This window comes from Solea solea, chromosome 4, assembly GCF_958295425.1.
Source record: "Solea solea chromosome 4, fSolSol10.1, whole genome shotgun sequence".
NCBI lineage: Eukaryota > Metazoa > Chordata > Actinopteri > Pleuronectiformes > Soleidae > Solea > Solea solea.
In genome coordinates this window covers 15,210,366-15,231,235 of record NC_081137.1, presented here as the reverse complement: position 1 = coordinate 15,231,235, position 20,870 = coordinate 15,210,366, and the positions used below count along the sequence as shown (strand labels likewise).

General features: G+C 41.6%; 1 protein-coding gene across 1 annotated transcript in view; it reads right to left on the bottom strand.

Moving 5' to 3' along the window:
- Positions 1-728: 728 nt before the first annotated feature.
- med13a (mediator complex subunit 13a) overlaps positions 729-20,870 on the bottom strand; it is a 73,813-nt gene continuing 53,671 nt past the window's right edge. The window contains exons 11-30 of the mRNA XM_058626995.1: positions 18,521-18,551; positions 17,938-18,059; positions 17,531-17,621; positions 15,707-15,918; positions 15,312-15,481; positions 12,394-13,319; positions 12,081-12,248; positions 11,342-11,565; positions 10,321-10,510; positions 9,563-9,998; positions 8,650-8,881; positions 8,259-8,450; positions 7,236-7,459; positions 5,976-6,118; positions 5,689-5,847; positions 4,648-4,836; positions 3,985-4,118; positions 3,717-3,881; positions 2,262-2,362; positions 729-1,988 (exon numbers count right to left, since the gene is read on the bottom strand). Coding sequence (XP_058482978.1) covers positions 1,856-1,988; positions 2,262-2,362; positions 3,717-3,881; positions 3,985-4,118; positions 4,648-4,836; positions 5,689-5,847; positions 5,976-6,118; positions 7,236-7,459; positions 8,259-8,450; positions 8,650-8,881; positions 9,563-9,998; positions 10,321-10,510; positions 11,342-11,565; positions 12,081-12,248; positions 12,394-13,319; positions 15,312-15,481; positions 15,707-15,918; positions 17,531-17,621; positions 17,938-18,059; positions 18,521-18,551 — 4,242 coding nt within the window. The 3' untranslated portion in view covers positions 729-1,855. The remainder of the gene's footprint in view (positions 1,989-2,261; positions 2,363-3,716; positions 3,882-3,984; positions 4,119-4,647; positions 4,837-5,688; positions 5,848-5,975; positions 6,119-7,235; positions 7,460-8,258; positions 8,451-8,649; positions 8,882-9,562; positions 9,999-10,320; positions 10,511-11,341; positions 11,566-12,080; positions 12,249-12,393; positions 13,320-15,311; positions 15,482-15,706; positions 15,919-17,530; positions 17,622-17,937; positions 18,060-18,520; positions 18,552-20,870) is intronic.

The following is a 20,870-nucleotide window of genomic DNA, read 5'->3' as shown; positions in this document are numbered from 1 at the left end:
ACAAAGACTGCTGACAGATGAAAGCAGAGAATCCTCAAATGAATGAATTGCCAGCTGCTACTACATGACTCCAGGGCAATTTTGTGAGGTTATTGCAATGCTTTCCCAGCGATTGTGGTAACAAGCATGCAAACCTATAGTATAGTACAGTAGAACCAGAACCCAAAAAGAAAACATGGCACTGGACTTAAATATATTTCCAGGGGTTTATTAAATAGTCTATGTATTTATCTACACCCATAAAGATTTTATTACATTTTCCAAGCCAACATTTTTATGGCAAATAGGCAACAGCAAATTTCAATAGTCAAAAGTAGTTTTCCTCTGAACAGGAGAAATCCAGACTGTATACAAACACTGCATATCCACTGAGATGCCATCTATATTTGGGTTTAGGTTCATTAACACCACACATTTACTTTCAAATAAGTAAAATGGAATTGGTCTAAATGTATCCATAACCAATCAGAGGTGATGCCTGAAAATAATCTAACTGCTACAGTAAACTAAATGGATGACATGCTGAGAAGGACACAGCATTTCCATGTCTGCAATTAAGACATGAGTTTTGCGCTCATATATTCTTCTCATAAAAAAGAAAGAAAATCAAACCTGAGGTCAGCTACTTCCAAGAGATTCCAATAGTTCTTCCTCTCCACTACTGGTGACCTTGTCCAATTGCACTTGACAGCCCCCTCCCCAACGCAATAAACACAAGCACAGGGAAATAAGTTGACGCACTTTATTCCTAAAACAGAAGCCACACCATCAACTGCTGGCATGGTATTCATATATAATTATTTATATACATATATGTATATATGTATATATATATACATATACATATATATATATATATATATATATATACATATACATATATATATATATATACATATATACATATACATATATATATATATATATACATATATATATTGCCGTTTGGTTTTTGTGTCTAAATGTGTGGTATAAAATACTATATACAACAATGTACCTCTTTATTTGAACACAGTGAAGTTCATTGCTGTACAAGTCCTCTGTAGCTACAGCTTTGCTGTAAGTCCTTCATGCTCAAAGGCATGGAACATAATTTCCCACTCTAATTCTTCTGTACATAGTGACAATACAAATATTCTGTCTCCATTACAAAAAAATAATACTCTAAAAGCAACCTACTGGGACTTTATTTAATTTTTATGTGATTTTTTTTTCCTGGTTGTTTTTCTTAATTAAGACGATTACATATATCTTAGACCAATTGCTTTAAAGTAGGAAGGTGATATGAACCTTCTCCATTTTATATATAAAAGAGGTTAAGAAATAAGACAAATTATACATTTAAAAACTTACAATAAATAAGATAGATGCAGGCATTTCATTTGGATACTATTTCATCCAAAGCAATAAAAACAAATTTCAGGTCTTAAAACCAAAGATCCATTCTTGAGTTTTTTTTCCTTGATCAACTATGTCCCTTTTCTTCCAATAACTTTACAGACAGATTCGTCTCTCCAATACAGACTGGCCAGTGACTGTGCTGCCATGCTACATACCATAATAACCAATCTGTCATTCTCTCACGTTCATTAATTGCAACTTCTGGTTTCCCCCCCCCTCCTCTATTTTCCCTTGTCTTTATGTGCATGTCTTTAAATCACAGAGGCAGGACTGTGTGAACAGCCGCGGGGGACAGGAACGTCTAATCCCATCTCGGTGCAGGATCCAGCTCCTTGCCCGGCTTCTGCTTCTTCTTGCAGTATTCTTCAGTCTTGATAGAAACTCCCTTTTGGAGTTGTTGCTTTCCTCTTCTCTGAAATGTTTAGCCTACATCCCTCCTGTAACAGGCAGTTGGTCACAACATGTTCATGATGAAGTTGTACATCTGGTTGAGCACCACAAAGTGAATAGGCAGGCATGATCGTCGGTCCTGTGTGGCCGGGTCACACGTCAGCCAGGAGAGGGCGTTGTACTGCTCCAGCACAAATCTGTCCAGGCATACGAAACACAAGAAGCTTGTTTATTATTATTTTGACATATTTAGCAGTTGACTCACTGGGGTTTAAGTACGTATTTTACTCATCTTTGACTTGTCATGGCAGTTTTTACCAATACACTAAAGAAACTGAGTGTCCACAGAGCACTTCAGGCTAATGTTTCGTCATCATTTGTATAATATTTACATATGAATAAAAACTACAAATGCAAAATTCGCCCTGGAACATTTGATCAGTGGTGGAGTGTGTTCTTGTGCTGTTTACCTGAGTACATCTGAGGTCTGATTGGAGTCGAGGGGGTGGGAGTGTTTGCTGTGCAGCAGTTCATCTGATTGCACTGAAGACACATGGAGGTGCAAAGAGGCCTGAGAGGGGGAGCACAGGGAGACAATCGGTGTCAGTGGTATTATGATGAAGTTATTATTGCTCTGTTCACAGCAGTGTGACACCAGAGTCTATAGCTGAATTCCTGAAGCGATGGATAGCCCTGCGATTCACACTGAGTGTAGCAGTTTTCTTGTGTGTGCATATTGTTTACACCCAAGGGTTCAATTACGCCTCTGCACCTGCTGATGTTGGGTCACATAAGCAATATAAATGCTACAGAACAGATTTGCCGTTGATTAATGGTGATGTCTAACAATATTTACAACGTCCAGTGGGGACAAGCTCATGGTTTATATCTTAGGCTACATCTATACTAATATGTTTTCATTTAAAACATTTTTAGATAAAAAAAAACAAAAAAAACCAAAGGAATCTGTGGTCCATTCTAATATGCTTAAAAATGTATATAATTAACTATAAATGACAGAACCACACATCTTTTTCTCAGTTGAAACTTCGTACATTTGCAACACACAAGTTTTATGAAACATCAATAAGATACATTTCACCAGATTTAGACCCATTCATTTACTATCTAACAGGAACAGATGTGATGCGTGTGATGGAAGTGCCAGGAGACGTGTAAAGAGTAACCCTCGGCAATGACTAACACAACTGAGATGTATCTTTATGTAGATTTTATTTCCTTTTTCCTTCTTTTTCTTATTAATAAAATTAACTTAAATAGAGTATAACTCACAAACCAGATCCCCAACAAAGAACTGGAATACATTTGGGGGTAGAGGGAATTTCAATTTGATTTACCATGTTTGTTCAATGCATAGTAGTATAAACAACACTGGTGTAAAAGTACAAGAAGGGAATTTAACTGACAATATGGTGACACTGTAGCTTTTATTCACAACTGAGAGTCAAACCGTGGCTGATAAGAACCAATCAGGAAGTTAATATGGGCAACTGTGTCATTGTTTGCAAAGGTCTCTGTTTCTGCCTGTCAACACTAAAATACAGTTGCTGAGTTTTCAAACTAAAACCGAGGAGGCAGCGTTTTTAAATGTCTCCTTTTTATAGGAGCTTGAAAACACATCAGTACGTATACGGAGCAGAATTAAAGCCTTTTTAAAGTGTGTGTGTGTGTGTCGTGAATGTACTTTTGAGGAAATGCACTATACTGTTTCAGAATCAGGACTAATTTGTATACTGTGGTTGCCTTTTTATAGTTAATTTTGTATGAATCTCTCCTCATTAAGCACTTAATTGTTTCACTAATTGGTCTCGCTCTCCAACCACAAAAAACACTAACAATTATTTCAGTATGGCTTTGTCTAAAAACAAAATCATATTATGATGAAGGTGGGCCGAGTCTAGTACCTTGAGAAAGAGTGGACACTGATTCTGGGCCTGAGGACAGGCTGACCAGAACCAGTCAGGTAGTGGACCGGCTTTAGCCGTGGAGACAAAGTAGCCAAGAGCCAAAGGCTGCTGCAGGAGATTAGGGACCTCTTCATGAGACTCCATGCGGTCCGTACTCTGGCCCTGTGACAGGACAGGAAACTCAAGGTTAGCTCAGTTTATCATGTCATGTAACACACTGTACTTTTAAAGACATTTACTGTATGTGTGCATGCACACGTCTCACCTTACTGCCATCACCCCCGTGATGGTAATGAGAGCCGGGGGAGTGAACTGGTGAGGTGTTGGGTGAGATGTTAATGATGTCTGGGTCCACCAACTCATTCTCCTGGTCCAGCAGGTCAAAGATATCAGCCCCATCTGTGGAGAAGAGGAACATAATTCAGTGGCATGGATTTTATTTTTAATTTTTTTTTAGCTCACTGTGTCTCTGAAAACATGTAAAAAGCTCTTGGTATAGTTAGTATATATACAGTATCTTTTTGTGGTGATAAATTGCACATACAGTTCAGAGACTGTAGCATGGGCAGTGGCTTTAACCTTCGTTGCAATTATGGCCATAATTTATTTAGCTATTTAGTGTGTATGAAATGTGAGTGAGCATGATTCATACTCCACTGGCACCACATACATTTGCACCAGGGAAATAAGCTGAAGACACTTGAGGGTGCTGTAGGTGCACTAAGTATATAAACAGTTGTGCTACAGCAGACTCTTAATAGACTAGAAAAGTCACATCAAAAGGAAAAACATTAGTAATTGCTGCTGTTTGCTTTGACATAAGTAGGTTTGCATTAGAGCTAGAAAATAGTACGAGTCACACGTGGATTATAAACAGAAGTCGGATTCCAGGGAATGACTGAGAGATTGATGAAGGAGGGCTGCTGACCCGTGGTGGCGTTGAGGATGTCGATGTTGGTGTCGATGTTGGTGTAATTGGAGCTGGCCACTTGGACGAAGGCTGAGGTGGGGAAAACCAGGATGTGGGTGCAGGAGGTGTCCTGTGGGGTGCTCAGCTGGGACGTCTGCATGTTCAGAGTGGTGCTGCGGCCAAACACTGAGCCCGTTGACACAGAGTCTGATGGGACACACAGAGGATGGAGAGAGCGGCGGGTCAATAACACGGAAACTGAGCAGAATGAACCAATACAGGCATTTAATTTACTGTGTTTAAAGAAAACATCATTAAACTCAGGTTTGAGAAAAGTCATCTAAGAATCATGACTTCTGTCATGAATGAAATTGAATTCTTCAGAAATCAGTGCTCAGTAACATTGCATCAATCAGTTGTGATGACCACCAGTAAGACTACATGCATACTACATGGAGAAGTGGGATCAAAACAGCAACCCTGAAACCCTGACTGAAATAATGAGATCTGTCAAAAACATTTCCAGCAACCATGGACACAACAAACAGAGAGCTGTAATATATTCTTCCAACATATCCCTGACTTTAAGACTCTGTGCTCTGTGTCGAATAACATCCCAAGCCGTGGTTTGGCATGTTTGTACATGTGTGGTTAACGCTGCCTTTCTAATCCATTTCAGCTTGAAAAGCTTTTGAGGAAGGAGAGGTCCTCAGCCAGCCATCACTCAACACAATCCTGGTATGATGCACTGACGATCCCCCCACTCGTTTCCCAAAATAAACCCATTGATCTGGCTCTCCATCACACTGCATTGAGATCAATGGGCATATGAGAGATTGTGCTTTATGAGCGAAAGGTACATGATCTTGGCTGCCATCAATCTGCGCTGGACAAGGAAGGGACATGCTTTGAGATATGCTGCTGCTATCCATCACTACACACACACACACACACACAAGCCCCACTGCTGCCTTACTAGAGTAATGGGAACTATAATGAGAAATGTGTACATAAAAAAATAAGACTATTTGAAGTTTTATTCATGCGCACACACTGTACCTGGCATGATGATAAAGGATCCCTGGGGTTCCATGGCGACCAAGCACACACTGAGGATGCTGGGAGTATCTGAGGCAGAGATACCACACATTCGACACATTTCCTTCAGACGGCGACTCAGTGACTGGAGGTTTCTCCTGCTCAACAGAATACTCCAGTCTGGAACATGATAAGGGGGAGAGTTACAGGGGTGAACCAACAAGTGATACACAGCTATAGAAAACACTTCTTAAATGCTCTAATTTTTCTCATGAAAAGGCTTTTTTGGGGATGACAGTGCTCCTTACCTTTCAATTCTCCGTGCCCTATCCTGCCCAGTCGGCCAATCACCACCCTCCAGGGGACTGAAGTCATCTGCACCAATCCTAAGCACCAATCCCACAGCTTCTGTAGACCAAGACGCCGCACTGAGCCCTTTTTCCTCCGTGCCCTGTGGAACATAGACACAAAACAACAAAACAACCTTTACTTGACTTTGACAAAAATCATTTGTATGCTGCATTCTTCATCTGCAAACTGGCTCTGTCAAGCAATACTATCAGACATGACTGAGGGAGCATTTATCTGTATTTAGCAACAGGGAGGGTGGGGACATTTTGAGCAGCAGAATTTACTTCTAAATGTGAAGTTTCATGGGAGCTTCTTTGTATTTTCAGCCGTACTCGGACCTGCTTGCAGTCGTCTCGCTTTACAAGCAAAATGTTGCTGTTGCCTGTCTGTCTTGACAGAAAATGAATCACTTCCTGCCTGCAGCATGGGAATGTTGCCAGGCGACACAAGATCTAAACACTGCTGTACAGTGAAGCACAGAGAGCGCTGTGTGGAGCTGGACTCATTTGACAATGGTTTAGAATGTAAAATACATCTGTTTATATTTCAAAGTCATGTACTACTGTTTAATGTTGTATGTGTAAAAAATTGTCAGGAATGTTATATTATGCAAAAAATTGCTTGCAATTCTTTATAAGTGGGTCACCTTAGTCCAAGCTGTTTGAATTGAAGGCAAACCTTCTCTCAGAAACGTGTGGGCCTGTGCAGATTACGTATGATTGACATTTATGTGACTTCCCTCTCAAGTGCTATTTACATTTCACAGTTTTGACATCAAGCAGACACATTTTGAATATTTGCAAAAGCTGCCAAGGACCTTCTCTGAGGTCCCATACATTTGTTGTGCAGCTGTGACAGAATGTGTGATATTCACAGAAAAATATTAACCAGTCATGAGTGTGTAAAGAATGTTGCCAAGTCACTCTCAGACATCTACGGGAACAGCCAAGCAAAACATATCTGATATAAATGATGAAGCTATGTGTAATGAAACATTGCATTTAACTACTGGATGACAGAACATGTCACTAACACTTGATGACAACTTTGCATGGCTTCATTTTAACACTTTTAGTTTGACAGCTCCCAATCCAATCCAATCTAACTTTATTTGCAAAACCCTTTAAAACAACCATAGTGGCTTCTGTAATGTCATTGCAAACCTCAACCTCAAAGCATTATTAAGAAAGAAGGAAGTAGGTTAGTGGTTGTCCTACCTGTTGGGAACATCAATGTTGATGATGCAGGTCTCTAACAGTTCCCCATACAGGTCAGTGCATGTGGCCAGAAGCCAGCGTTGGTCATGGGACAGACAGTATCCTACGAACAGCACGTTGTACTTCTGCGATGCCTCCCCAAATGTCTCCCCAAGCTCTGTCTGCTTGTCCTTCACTGGTGCCAAAATGAATGGAGGCGTGTAGAGACGCGGACATTCCGGCCTCTGCAGAGAGGGAGGTGAAGATGTCAGGATTCAATGATACAGGCTCAGCATTTATAAACAAACAACTAAAACAATGTCCAGACTCCACGTGTGCTATTTGTAAACCGTTATGAATTGCTGCTGTACAATCACAGGAAATTCTTTCTTTTAATCCTAATTCCTGCGGAGTTCATATTCTATTCATATTCTATCTGCTCAAGTCAAAGCATCCTGTGTCACTCCTCCTGTCCCATTCATGTCCCAGTTCCAGGCGCAAGGCGCCACAAGGATCGCCAGTGTCTTACAAGGGGAAAAAAGGTAAGGTAGCGCTGCAAGGAAAGAAGTCAACTGAATTAGGCCCTGATCTAAAGCGCCCTTTTGTCTAAACCTGCAGTCAGGATCCCATTATAGAGGTCTCAAGGAGCTAGCCAAGCAGATAATAGAAAGAAAACTCTCAAGAAGAGGGTTATGACTTCCCTTGGTCCTGTTCCAGAGGGAAAGAAAACATGGATGTTTGGTTCTAAACTCTATATCTCATTGCCTTCTTTCTTTTTACTGGCAGAGTGAACATGGCCAGGGCAAAAGGGTGGGTCATTTCAGGTCAGGTTCATGTCTGGCTGAAGAGCTGAAAGCAACTAAAATGCTGTTGCGAGGGCCATAGTGCCAGCCTCTGTTTGTATATTGATCACAGGACAACGCAAGGGCGTGCTGATGAACTACAGAGCGGAACAGCCGATAGAACAACTGTGATTTTATATATAAAATATGCCAAAACAAATGTAAGTGGAGCTTCTACAGCTTTGCTTTGTGATGCATTTACCTCTGGGCTCTTAAGCGCGGTGTCAATGGCCAAGCCGGGGCCGAAGCCAGTCAGCGACTTGACATTGGTGGAGGTGGGCAGTGGCCGTCTACACTGAGTGAAAACAGAGAAGGCTAGGGATTTTAGATGCTGTGCGTAGATATGGCGGTCTTCTCTCCGTACTGGCTGCAGCAGATACTGGCAGGGGACAATCTGGAGGGAAAACAAAAGGAGGTGATTAGATGTGGCCAACATAAGTGATACCATTCAGTCTAAACCTTACATCATTGAGAAGTAATTGACACGATGAATCTGGACATGTAATTGATTAATTTCCACTCAGAATTAATGTTGTGACGGTAAAATACATCACAGTCAGCAGTAAAACATAAGGCTCAAGAACTTTACTTGCCTGTACAGAAATAGAATTGCGAACATGGGCGGGCAGAAACTGAAGCATTTCAAGGTAGCACCGTAGCAAACCCAGCGTCCACACACTGGACTGGGCTGGAACGGGGCCCGAGCCCCCGTCGGCTTCCTCGTAGCTGAAGGGGTCCACAATGTAAACAACGATGGCAGGTGGATACGTGATGGCGTGGGACTCCCCGTCCGTGGGCAAACCCACCTTCTCCCGTTCCAAAGTGCTGGGGATAGAACAAAATCTTTTTTTTTAAAACTTTTATAAAGCAAAGTTTTTATTTAAATGACAATAAGCTCTTTTTGTGGGATGTTCCTCAGTTATTATTTTCATAGGGCTAGTGTACATGTTACATTATAGTATAGTAAACCATACTTCATTCTCATCCTTGTTCTCTCTATCACAAGGTAGGGTGGACTTACGTATACAAGAAGGAATATCATCATAACATCTCACACTGGGAGCTTCCAAACTACCTCACATCTTCTAGTGTCTACAGAGCATAATCCAATGACTCCTTAACACTGGATATCCCTCATGTGTGCTAATGTTGGCAGGACTCATTTCAGGTACTTTGCACCATTTAAATTAAATGATCTTCAAACTGTCCTCAAAGTGGGGTGTTGCATTCACAGTGGAGATTATCTAATGTGTTTTATGATTCTTGGAGCTGTTTTCCTAAATCTCCTTTTCAGTTCTGTGTCACTTTATTTTCTTTATTTTGTTGACTGTTAATAATTGTTGTACCTACCACCCTTTAATAAAAAAAAAAACTTTTTCATTGAAATGCATACTTTGTAGTTTTATATTTATAAAGTTTCAAATACAGCAGGTCATAAAATTGTGTCACTGAACACTAAACAAAGTATTCAGTTGCTGAGCTGATGTAGTGAATGAGTTTGTGTACCTTTCTGGAGGCTCTGTAGGTGCCTGGGTCTGGCTGCTGGAGTTGTCCCCTGAGGTGCCAGTATTCTGGGAACCAGCCTGCTGTCCCAGGTGTCCACTCTGGGGGCCACCTCCCTGGCCCTGACTGCCCATATTCCCAAACGGGGGAAAAGAGCTGGGCTTGGCAGACAACAATCCGCTGGCAGACTGGCTTGAGGTCGTCACTAAGCTGTTGGATGATGTAGAGCCATTTCCAGATCCAGTGTTGCTGCTGCTGCTGCTGTTGTTGTTGTTGTTGTTGGGAACTGAGGAACCTGCAGCATTCACTGAGCCCTGCTGGCCCACTGAACCGGAGGCGGAGCTAGACAGTTGTGTGGAAGAAGACTGGCTGGACGAGGGCGCAGGACTGGGCTGTGTGAGGAGGGAACTGTCCAGTGGCTGTGATGCAAGGTATGGAGCTAAAGGCAGAAAGAGAAGCACATCTACATTAATACCACAAAGCATTCTGCAAGAAAAAAAAAAAGATTAAAAATAAATAAAGAAAGCTTATTCCACTTCAACTTGACATTGATCATTCAGCTTTTAGCATTTCAAAAGTGTGCTCTCTTTTAAGCAGTCAAGTCTCTCTAGCAGGCCTTTTCATAACAACAAAGCCAAGAGGTGTCAGAGGTGGAACTTCAGCAACAAATGTTGACACTGCACTGAGCAACTGAAAAACCTGGGGCCATGTAGGATTAAAAATGTTTGACAGTTAACTTGCAGGCTGTAAATGACACGTACCGAGGTTGTGGCGGCACACTTGTGCATAGAGTTTGAGCTTTGTGAAAGCGTCGCTGTTGCCGCTGGCAGCCTTGAGGAACCAGTCACTAACTGGCTGATCCACAAGGCTCTTGGATCCATTGCCGCCGACGAGGACAATGCCATCAGGGTAGCCTTTGGAAATGGGCCGGTGCTGGCCAAGTCGACACGACTGTGGAAGAACAGTGAGACCGTGGTGAGGACAAACATTTTATAGGAAGGTAGATCAGTGGAAATCAATATGGAAATTAGTTCAAGTCTGGAGGCCTGATTGTAGCTACACTTTTTCACGTTTCATTTTTTTTACAAGAACAAAAACTTAACATACTTTAATATGTTTCCAATAAACATTTTTCCATCTGGAGACATAATCTAGTTAGGTAATAAAGGCCCAGAAGTCCAAACTCATTGAAATTACATATTGAAATTAAGATGTGATCCATTATTTCTTGCCTTTTAATGTAATTAATTTGCGTGTTAATATTGTTAATATTGACCTTCAATATTTTTATATTATATTAATATTATGAGCAGATGTGCACAGCTGGGACTATATGGGAGCATTCTAAAATCTTCAAACTGATTGACCAATTTCAAATACCAAAAAGCAGGTCAGTGGAACAGAGTAAGCTTCTTAGGCTTTAACCTTATTTTCTCTTTCTTTTTACAAACACAATTACTGAAAACAAGCAACACGTTTAGACTCCACATTTCTTCCAATGAGGTGATTTTATTTCTCAACCTCAATGTCTTGCAGTTTTTTGCATTGTACAAATCTAACTCACTTCGAGTTAGACAGGATAAACACGTATTGCCCCCATCTGCCTCTGTGCTTTAAATGTTAAATATTGATTCCTCTCTTGTAAGTCGCTTTGGATAAAAGCATCTGCTAAATGCTTAAATGTAAATGTAATGTAAATATAATAATATATATCTTCCAACCCGAAAACAATATTACGTCTGTATGGCACAAACACTTTGCACCCTCCCTCAGAGCCCCTACCTCGTAGACAGCTGTGAGGTCTCGGAAGAAGCTCTTAGCGCCGCTCAACAGCGCCTCGTTGTCGGGACAAACCACCAGGTACCCAATGTCCCGCTGGGAACCAAAAGGATCCAACAACAGTTTCTCCCAGTAGGGCAGACCAAAAGGAGACAGTACCACAAAGTCATACTCATAACCCACCAGAAAGGTGGGGATGGGAAGGGGCTCAGGGGACTCATCTGTGCCTGTTGGAGAGAAGCGAAGGGAAGAGGAAGAAGAGGGGAGGACAGAGTACGGATGGAAGTAGAAAAACAAAAACAGAAAGAAAGAACAGTGAGTGAATGGTGTTAACAGGTAGGGTGTCAGACCTGCTTTCTTCCCCTCTCTGTCTCCGCTGTGCATCAAAATGTGAGGTCACCAAATAATGTGACAGCTCCTCCCAACAGAGGTGACATCTAGACCACAGCGGAGGGACCACACTGCTCATTGATCTGACAACATCCAGGGTTTTCCTAACTCAAGACACACACATCCCAAAATGTCATGCACAGACCAAGACCAACTATGGATTTTACTAGTAAACCTTACAGCAAACAAATATTTTTGTGGTGAAGATGAAAATAGTATTTTCGAGTTTTCCTTTTCATGGAAACACTCACTGACCCTGGGTATTAATACAGCTACACTTAACGGTGGTGAAGAATTAGTCAGAATCATGTACTGAATGGGATTATCTTCCCCAGTTTGTTCCCAGATTTACCGTAGGAGCCACGTCCAGCCATCTTGTGAAACTGCTGCCAGGTAAGAGGACCCTGAACCCCCCACGACCGCACCGTCCTCTTCTTCTGGATTGCATCCTGGAGCACAGGCTGGAGGGACATAAGTGCCCGCAGCACGTCCTGAGAGCATAACGTACTCACATCCACAGCTGCAGAACAGACAGGAAAAGGGGAAACTACAGATTAATTACAATGTGAGAAATGAACACCTCTTTTAAAACTTAAGCCTTGTTTTATCTCTACAAAAAAAGATATGAATACATATCAAAATCATGCATATTTTCTTGTTCTCACCGTTTTGTTTGCCCCAGTGGTGTAGGCATGTGCTTTTGACCAGTGCCTCATCCACCTTGCCGCCTGACATGTTATCCATGAACTGCCTGCCATGTTCCAGGGCCATGTAGCAGTCGCTGTGGTAGTCCTTCTCCTCCACCCTCACACATGGCGGTACAGCAGCTCCACTTGCTGTCCCTCGTGACACGATGTCCTGCTCCAGAACCGATATGGGTGAAAAGGGGTTGGTGCACTGGTCTTGCAGAAGAAGAATCAGCTCATCTGGGACACCGTCGCCCCTCCCGACTCCACTTCTCTCTAACGAGGAGAGCCGCAGCTCCTCAAAGCGCTTTTCTGCCTCTCGACTGACGTCCGAACCCCGGCCGATTATATCCAGCTCATCCTCAAGGAAGAGGCCCGAACCATTTCCATAACGCCGGTTGACCACGGCACTGAAACCACAGCTGCAGGGTTCCTGGGCCTCACCAATGGGATCGCTCAGGTACACGCCCACGTCGGCTCCTTTGATGTTCATGTTACACACACAGATGCAGCAGCTGTCGAAGTTGCAGTCCTTGAAGAGGTTCATGACTGACTCAGACAGGATGAGAGTGACGTAAAGACTGTGTGCCTCAGGGATGGAAGGGACTGTGGCCGGCTCCACTGAGTTGAGTGGTCGGCAGGTGGAAGGGGTGGACGCTGGCGAGTACAGATCAGAGTTCTCGTATTTGACTGAGCCTTGGACACTGGCAGGGCCCCGAGGAGTGCGCGGAGTGCGTGGCGTACGTGGTGTAGGTGCAGAGAATCGTGGGGTGGCAGGTGAAGGCAGGATGCCAGCGCCACTGTTACTTGGTGGAGCACTGTTTGACATGAAGGGTGTGTGAGTCTGAGGAGTGTATGTCTGGCTGTAGTCCTGGTCCATGGTGCTGCCCACACTGGGGATGTTACTGTAGATGAAGAGATCCAAAGACATGAATGAGAATAGGCACCACAAATAATGAAGTGATTACAGCATCATTACCAGAGGAAACACAGTCACTTTTAAGACGTCTGAAATGGGGCCAGTTGGGATAACAAACAAGGCAAAAATGTGGATGATTACAAGTGATCCTACTACAAATCACATGTTACAAAGTTGTGGTGATAAGTGAACAGTACTTATAAAAACTTGTTTTTGCCAATAATAATTAGCTGAAATTGTTATTGCAAGTGTCTGACAACATCACTAAAGCACTAGTGTCATGAAACTCTCACTCTGAGACTTGACAGTTGTAGCAGGAAGACAAAGCAGCAAATGAGAGTGAGAGCAATAACAATTTGAAACATATGAACAAAAACAAATATACTCATTAAATGAATTGACTAATAAAACTAATTGTTTTATAAATGGGTGGAGCTAGACCCACGACAGTCAGCTGATTGGCCGACAGAAAAGCGTCACACGTTCTGTACTCAAACACCATTTTATTTCCTTTAAATCACAACAATGTGCTGTTAATTTCTTCCAATCACAACACATCTATATCCAGATGTCTTACTGCATTTGTAAAGACAGAGCATGTAACAAGACTTTTCAATTGCAAAAGGAATTCAAAGAGGATTGCACACAACAAGAATGAGGTGGAGCAAAAGAGAGACCGAATGAAAAAAGTGTAAAGAAGCAGAGAGAGAGAGAGAGAGAGAGAGAGAGAGAGAGAGAGAGAGAGAGAGAGACATTCAATAAACATTTCAACAAGCGTCCCTCTGAGGTATGGTTTATTTTGGGGCAGGCAAGCAACTGTGAGGAAGCACGGAGAGTGTATGAGAGAGCAGGAGAGAGGGAGGGTGAGCACATCATGTCCCTAGCTGTACGTGGGGAACGACTCCTGGCACAGACCCATTAGGAGGAGGGAGGAAGTCCCAGCACAGTTCTCTCTCACTCTCTCTCTCCTGCAGCCAACCACATTCCAAGCAGCACCAGCAGCATATTATAAAACCTTTACCAATGACTCTTTGGACACTGGCCAACATTAGCTGAATCCAGACACGTCTCCTTCCCTACACTCTACCGTAGCTAGCTGTGGCTCTTCAATTACACACTTATAAATAATGAGGAAATAATGAGTCCCGTTATTAATATTATTGCAAATTATTTGTGTTCTGCTCTACATTCCAGTCATGTTCCAGGGCTTTTCTTATACAGACCAATGAAAAGTAAATGTTCTAGTATTTAATCCAGGCCAGTTGAAGTTCAGCTGTTTTATGTTATTATTTTTTTTAAATGTATAATAAAATTCAACAAAGACATAAAATGAGGTTGACCAGACATGAATTATCTTAAAACCTTAAAAACAAGTGAATTATGCTAAAAGTTTCTGTTCAAAATCACATGATCTGATTACTAAAAGCACCAGATTTCAAATTCATTGCTAAATGATACATAAAAAATTAAAAGTCCATACAAATGTAATAAGGGTCTACTGCTCAGATTATAGAAAACCACAAAATCAATAGAAGAAACCTGAAAAACTGAAATTCTCATGAGCACACTTAAGAAAAGCGGTGAATGTTAGATTAGAGATCGACTCCAAGCTGCAAAGAGCAGGCATGGTGGCATGGAGTCACTGTTTGGGCCCGTGTCAACACTCAAGGGATCGTCAGTCCTCATATTTAACCAAGAAAGAATCATATTTCATTTCCCTGCACTGCCTGCAGCAGTCATGCACAGGTAAGGCTGACAGCCTGCTGAGAGCGTGAGAGTGTCATCAAAACAAAAACCAGAGGGAGGATGTGTATGTGTTTCCTTGCACACAAAATGCAAACCAGCCAGCAAAGCCTTGACATGTCTTCTGCACATCTTAATTACAATGCCTCAGTGACCCTCTTCCCAGATCACCTGTGAATGAATGACTAATGCTTGGAAGTTTTTAAAATTCACAAAAACAAAAACTCAGCCATACCTGTCTTTGTTGAGGAAGGTCATCTCCCTGCCCATGGTCCAGCTCGGCCGGTAGTCCTCTGGTATTTTGATAGGCGGGAGACACTGACTGGGCAACATCTTCAAAGGCGCAAACATGGAGCAGCCGACAAACGCCTGGCACAGCTCTGGCTTATACACAAATGAATAGTCCTACATGACAGACAGGAACAATAAAATGAGTCACACTGACTTTAACTGATGCAAGATCACTAGGTAAATATTTAGGGTTTGACTTCACTAGTCGTGAAGGACAGTTTGTGTCTGGAAATGCTTGATTTAATTATCTACATGTACTGGCAATAGATTTCACCTCCTGGTTCGGTCAGTTTGTAACAGACACTGCAATTACACCTGACAGATTAAGTCTGGACCCACCTTGATCTCAGATGGCTTTGGGCTGCAGAAGCTTTCCTCCACTTCGATCTTAAAATGGCCTCCCAGAGATGAGGTGCCATCCAGCGAGGTCATGCCCGGGTTGGCATCCATGCTGCCATAGTCCTTGCTGCACATGTTCATGGGTGAGTAGCCCATGATGTGCTGCTCCAGCGAGGGAGGTGTGGGAAACATCTGGTGCAGGTCTGCTGAGCCTGGAGGGAGCAACGTGGGGCAATCAGAACATGTGGAAGATACTGTACGTTTATGGAGATAGGAGTGTAAAAGAAATGGAAAGGTCTATTTGAACTCAGTAGCCCTTATCTTACAGTTTACACTGCTAAACACGTTAATTAGATAAATGTGCATATATACACCAGTATTTTAACTGTACTAAATGTAGCACTTTGTGGCTTACATAACAATTAAGATAAAATCATTTTTTTGTATCTATATAAAAAGTAATTATATTCTAAAAGCCTGAATAGGTCAAAAATGATGAGATCAGCTGCAGCACTGGGCCTTGATACCGCTTTGAGTGGCATGTAATTATGTGACTATATGCAGCACATTCACACACATATGCATATAAGTGGAGTTAAATGTAACTCCTTTAAATAACTGTTTTGTTTTGCTGTTGTTTTCTTTCTTGTAGAGGATAGTGTATCATACACCTGGGTGGCTGGGATATTACTAAATGTAGAAAAATGGGTAAATAATATGCGCAATGTTAATGTTCATCATATTGGGCAACTGTTATAATTCCAAAATAAAAAATGATCTAACAATAAACGTTTAAATAAATCATATTGATGAGTCCACAATGTAAGATGAGGTCTGGTGAAGTTGACTAGTAAGTTAATGCAGGATTGTCAGGGGTTTTCCTAAAAATATTTCTGACTTTTGAAACAAATTCACCCCTCACACATTTTTTATGAACTATTAACAGTAAGGGGAAAGGCATGATCCAAGGTGAATGTGAATAAAATAAAGAACAGCAGACAATACACTGTCTCTAATTATCCATGGCCCTATTGAAGTGGCTCCATACCAATGTTTTAGGCTCTACTGTATGTTTTAAAACAAACACATACATATATAATAGTGTGAAGTAAGCATCAGTGTGTAAACCACTGACAAAAGTCGGCACTAGAATGAACAGGTTCAGTGCAAACATGTGCAGTGAAAATAAGGTGAATATCCAGCCTCCCAGTCTTACAATTTTATTAGGAAATATACTTCATAGTAAAAGAGCAGACACTGTGACTGAAAGTGATCTATTCATAAAACTGAGGGCAAAAACGATTGATTGGAGACCAATTTGCTTCCCAGTAAAATATGGTGTAGTGTCATTCAATTATCTTTACTTCTATATTAGTGTCCCTGAGCTCATTAAACAATACACTTCACAGAAATGGGTGGTTCAGTTGTGTTCAAAACAACACCCTGGGTGTATCAAGGCAAGATACTGGTGTTAATCTGAAGTGTCTGCTGTGTAGTTACAAGAAGACAGGACAGCAGCTACAGAATGACTCGAAGCTGTGTCAGGTTTATTACTGCCATATTCTTCACCACTAGGTGGCAAAGCCAAGTGTGAGCATTAATGACGCTTGTGGAGGTAAAATCCTTCATTTTATTTAATGGACTGAAGGAGATAATGCCTTTTTTCCTTAGCTAACACGTGTGGAGGGGAGGGTTTTATTTTAGGAAGAGTCTGGATTAACACTTGAGTCAAATCTACACTTGACATCAGTGACATCAGAGAGAGAGAGAGAGAGAGAGAGAGAGAGGAGAGAAATTAGTGGACACAAGTGTAGAGATACATACTGATGCAGGATACAGGGTCCAAAGTTGATTGCTTTGGTTCCTTGTTGCCAAATTTATCGTCAGTTCCATTCACCGGTCGCCGAGAACCAGGCTGTGGACAAAGAAAGATAATTTAGCACCTGGCCATTTTGGTAACTCAACATGTCAATTAACAACACAGCTCCACACTCATTCCTGTTATATGCCTTATGCCTTACACCCACGGGGCCTGCAAGTCAAGATAATGCACATCTTAGAGTAACTGCAGCGGTTATTGAGAACTGTCTATGAATGAATGACGGGCAGAGTGGAAACACAGCTCTGGCACGAGTGCCAGTGGAAACACACACAAACACACACTCACGATACCAGCCCACGCTTTATGTAATGAAATATGGACTGTGGTGTGAGCCAAGGTCTCTACTAACCGCCAAATCATCTTCGTCCGAGTTAAAGAGGTTGTCCAGGTCATTGATGGACACCACCAGGTCCGTCTCATGGATTAGACTGGTAGAAGCCATGCGGTTGTGAGCAGCAGCCCGCTGGGCATCTGGACAAACACACAGATATAAATATACCTCATGTTAATGCAAAAAATATCAGGTTTCCAACTGTTTTCTTCACAAGTACATTCTGGTTGCTTAAGAAATTAATGAAGAGTAAAGTCTTGCTTTGAGCTAACACATTATCCAGACTGGCTTCAATTTACTCTCCAGTCCAGCAAGCAACGGAAACAGATTTTCCTCTAAATTCAGTAATCAAAATGCATGTGGTATGACAAATTTGTTTAATGAAATATACATTTAGAAATAACTGAAAATTAATTGTGAATTAAAAAAGTAATGATTGTAGTTTCTTGAGACATATTGGAAAGATTGAATCAAGTGTTAAGTGTTTCTTTTTTCAGCAGCAAGTTACAATGTTTAGCCTCTGGCTTCACAGTCTACATTTTATGTGTTTGTGTAACAGCAAGCAAGCAAGCCACAGAAGAAGAATTAAGGGACTTCTTACCATCTGATGGACCTGTTCCTCCGTCTTCACCCTGTGGGAAAAGAGAAAGATAAGAAGGTCAGATGAAGGAAGAAATAGACACACAATCAATAACACAGTGGATATTTCATTTATCATTGCACAGACTTTTGATTTCAGACAGATAAACTGTTTAAAAAACTACAATCCCATGTCCATGAAGAAGGTCCACTTGTTAATATACTATCCATGTCTGGACAGTCTGTTTAATTTTTTGGTTAAATTGTAGGTGGTTGAAAAGTTTCTGAACTTTTAACTATGTTTATGAACTATACATATATATTAGAGTGGGCGTGAGTTGAGATATCACTCAACAAAAATGAAAATATACACTAAATAAAATCTGCAATCAAAATCGACGAACAATAGAAGTTGCTTTCTCCAATGCAAAAGAAATTCAAGAAATTACAGTAACACAATAAACAAGAAAAAGAAAAGAAAAAAAAGTGGCCAGAAATGGATGAACCTAGAAAATAAACTGCCTGTGCTGTGGCAAATGAGATTTCCAGTTGGGATCACAGTGAAATCAAGATCCTAGGAAAGGCCTCTAAGGCTCATACCAACACATCAATATCAATATCAGGACTGACCTCCTGTGTGTGTGTGTGTGAATGCTCTTATGACAAGTTGTGTGTACACTATGTGCAGAACAGTTCTAACTGGGGAACAGGAATGTTATGTTTCAGCCATTGATTTCAGAATGCTCCGGGGCTTTTCTCGGAGTAACACAGGATTTAATCTGTCTCTCTGAAGGACCAATCTTACAGCAGAGCACAACATCCGCTCCAAGGCCACAATCTATAGGTGGTAATGATGCCTTAACCCCTTATCAATAACCTGGCCTTAGGTGGGAAACTGTGTATGTGGAGTCTGAACATCCTGCAAAAAGCTTCTTCCACTCCAAGGCTGCCTGCATGAAATATACATATATATATTCCCATCTCATTTAATTGACTCGTGTGTCTGAGGCATTTTTCGTGTATATAGTGTATCTTACTTATAGTTTTGTACAGCAGATTTTTCACAATTTTAGCAGCAGACTCAATATGTCAAATTCTGATGCTTGAAGGTGCTCAAGTTCATATTCAGTCTATAATGATAATCGCTACCAATAAAAGTCACAGTAGTCTGATGAGCAAAAACCCACACTCACAAAACTATAATATCAACCTTCTATCTCAATAGAGTAAATCTAATAAGCACACAGCACATCATTCAGGTAAGAGGTCTTGTATCTTAAGATATAAACAATGACAAGGATTTTTGAGTAGTGCTTCAAAACTATGAAATCATTAGTGTAAAATCTAAGTCAGGGAGCAGAGAGAATCCACAAGTCTGCACATTGGCACACAAACAAGTGGTCAGTTCACGTAGAGCACTGAAAGCAGACAGACAGTGGCATGGCTCCATTGACTCTTTAGGGACTCTCTCCCCTCCACTGAGAGTTGCTTTCATCCTTATATTGCTAAACAGACCAGAGGCGTGCAGCTGAGCCTTCACCAGACAGAGAAGGAAAATATTTGAGTGTGCCTTTTCAGCTTAATGCTTCAGTGAGCCAGGTTTGTTGCTGTGGTTCGACTCCAGGATCCGTGAAGCCCTCTGCAAACATGCAGACCAGAACACATACACCCACCCATCCACACATCACAACTCTCCCTTTTCAAGCTCGGGGCGACTCACAGCTAACAGGTGGCTCCTGTCTGGAACCAGAGCCAACACCTTGCAGAGGCAGAGCAGAAGTACAGTGAGAAGAGGAAGGAGGCAGATCAAATAGGAAAACCAAAACAACTAAGGGAAATTGAACAGGCTGAGTATTTGGTGTTCCACTGGGCTCACGTAACAATGGAGATTCAGGGATGCCTTCCTGTTCATGTAGACTCGGGCAGTGAAAGCGGATGTACACGGAGAGCGGTCACACTGTTATTTTTAGTGTGGTATTGCTGAGGATGTTGATGTCCTATTTTAAACCTTCCCCGTTCCCTGATCTTAAAAATCACCCTAAATCTTTTCCTGATTTAAACCTGACAAAAGTTTAAATTATGCTTTAACCATCACTAAGCATTTTTTGCTAGATTGAAAGCAGCCAACTTGGAAAAGGCACTGGGCGAGGCTGATCTTTAGGAAGAGCAGAGTACTTTTCAAAGATGTTATAAGTTCACTGTGAACAGTTTTTCAGATCAACTATTCACAATAAACTCCACTGTGCAAGTATTGTGCTTCAGTAAAGGTGGCGGTGGGAGGGTTAGGGTTAGAGCAAGACATTTTGACAAAATAATGGTCAAGATTAAAGCAGAACAGGCTGAAATATCCAAGCAGTTATATTTATAATGAA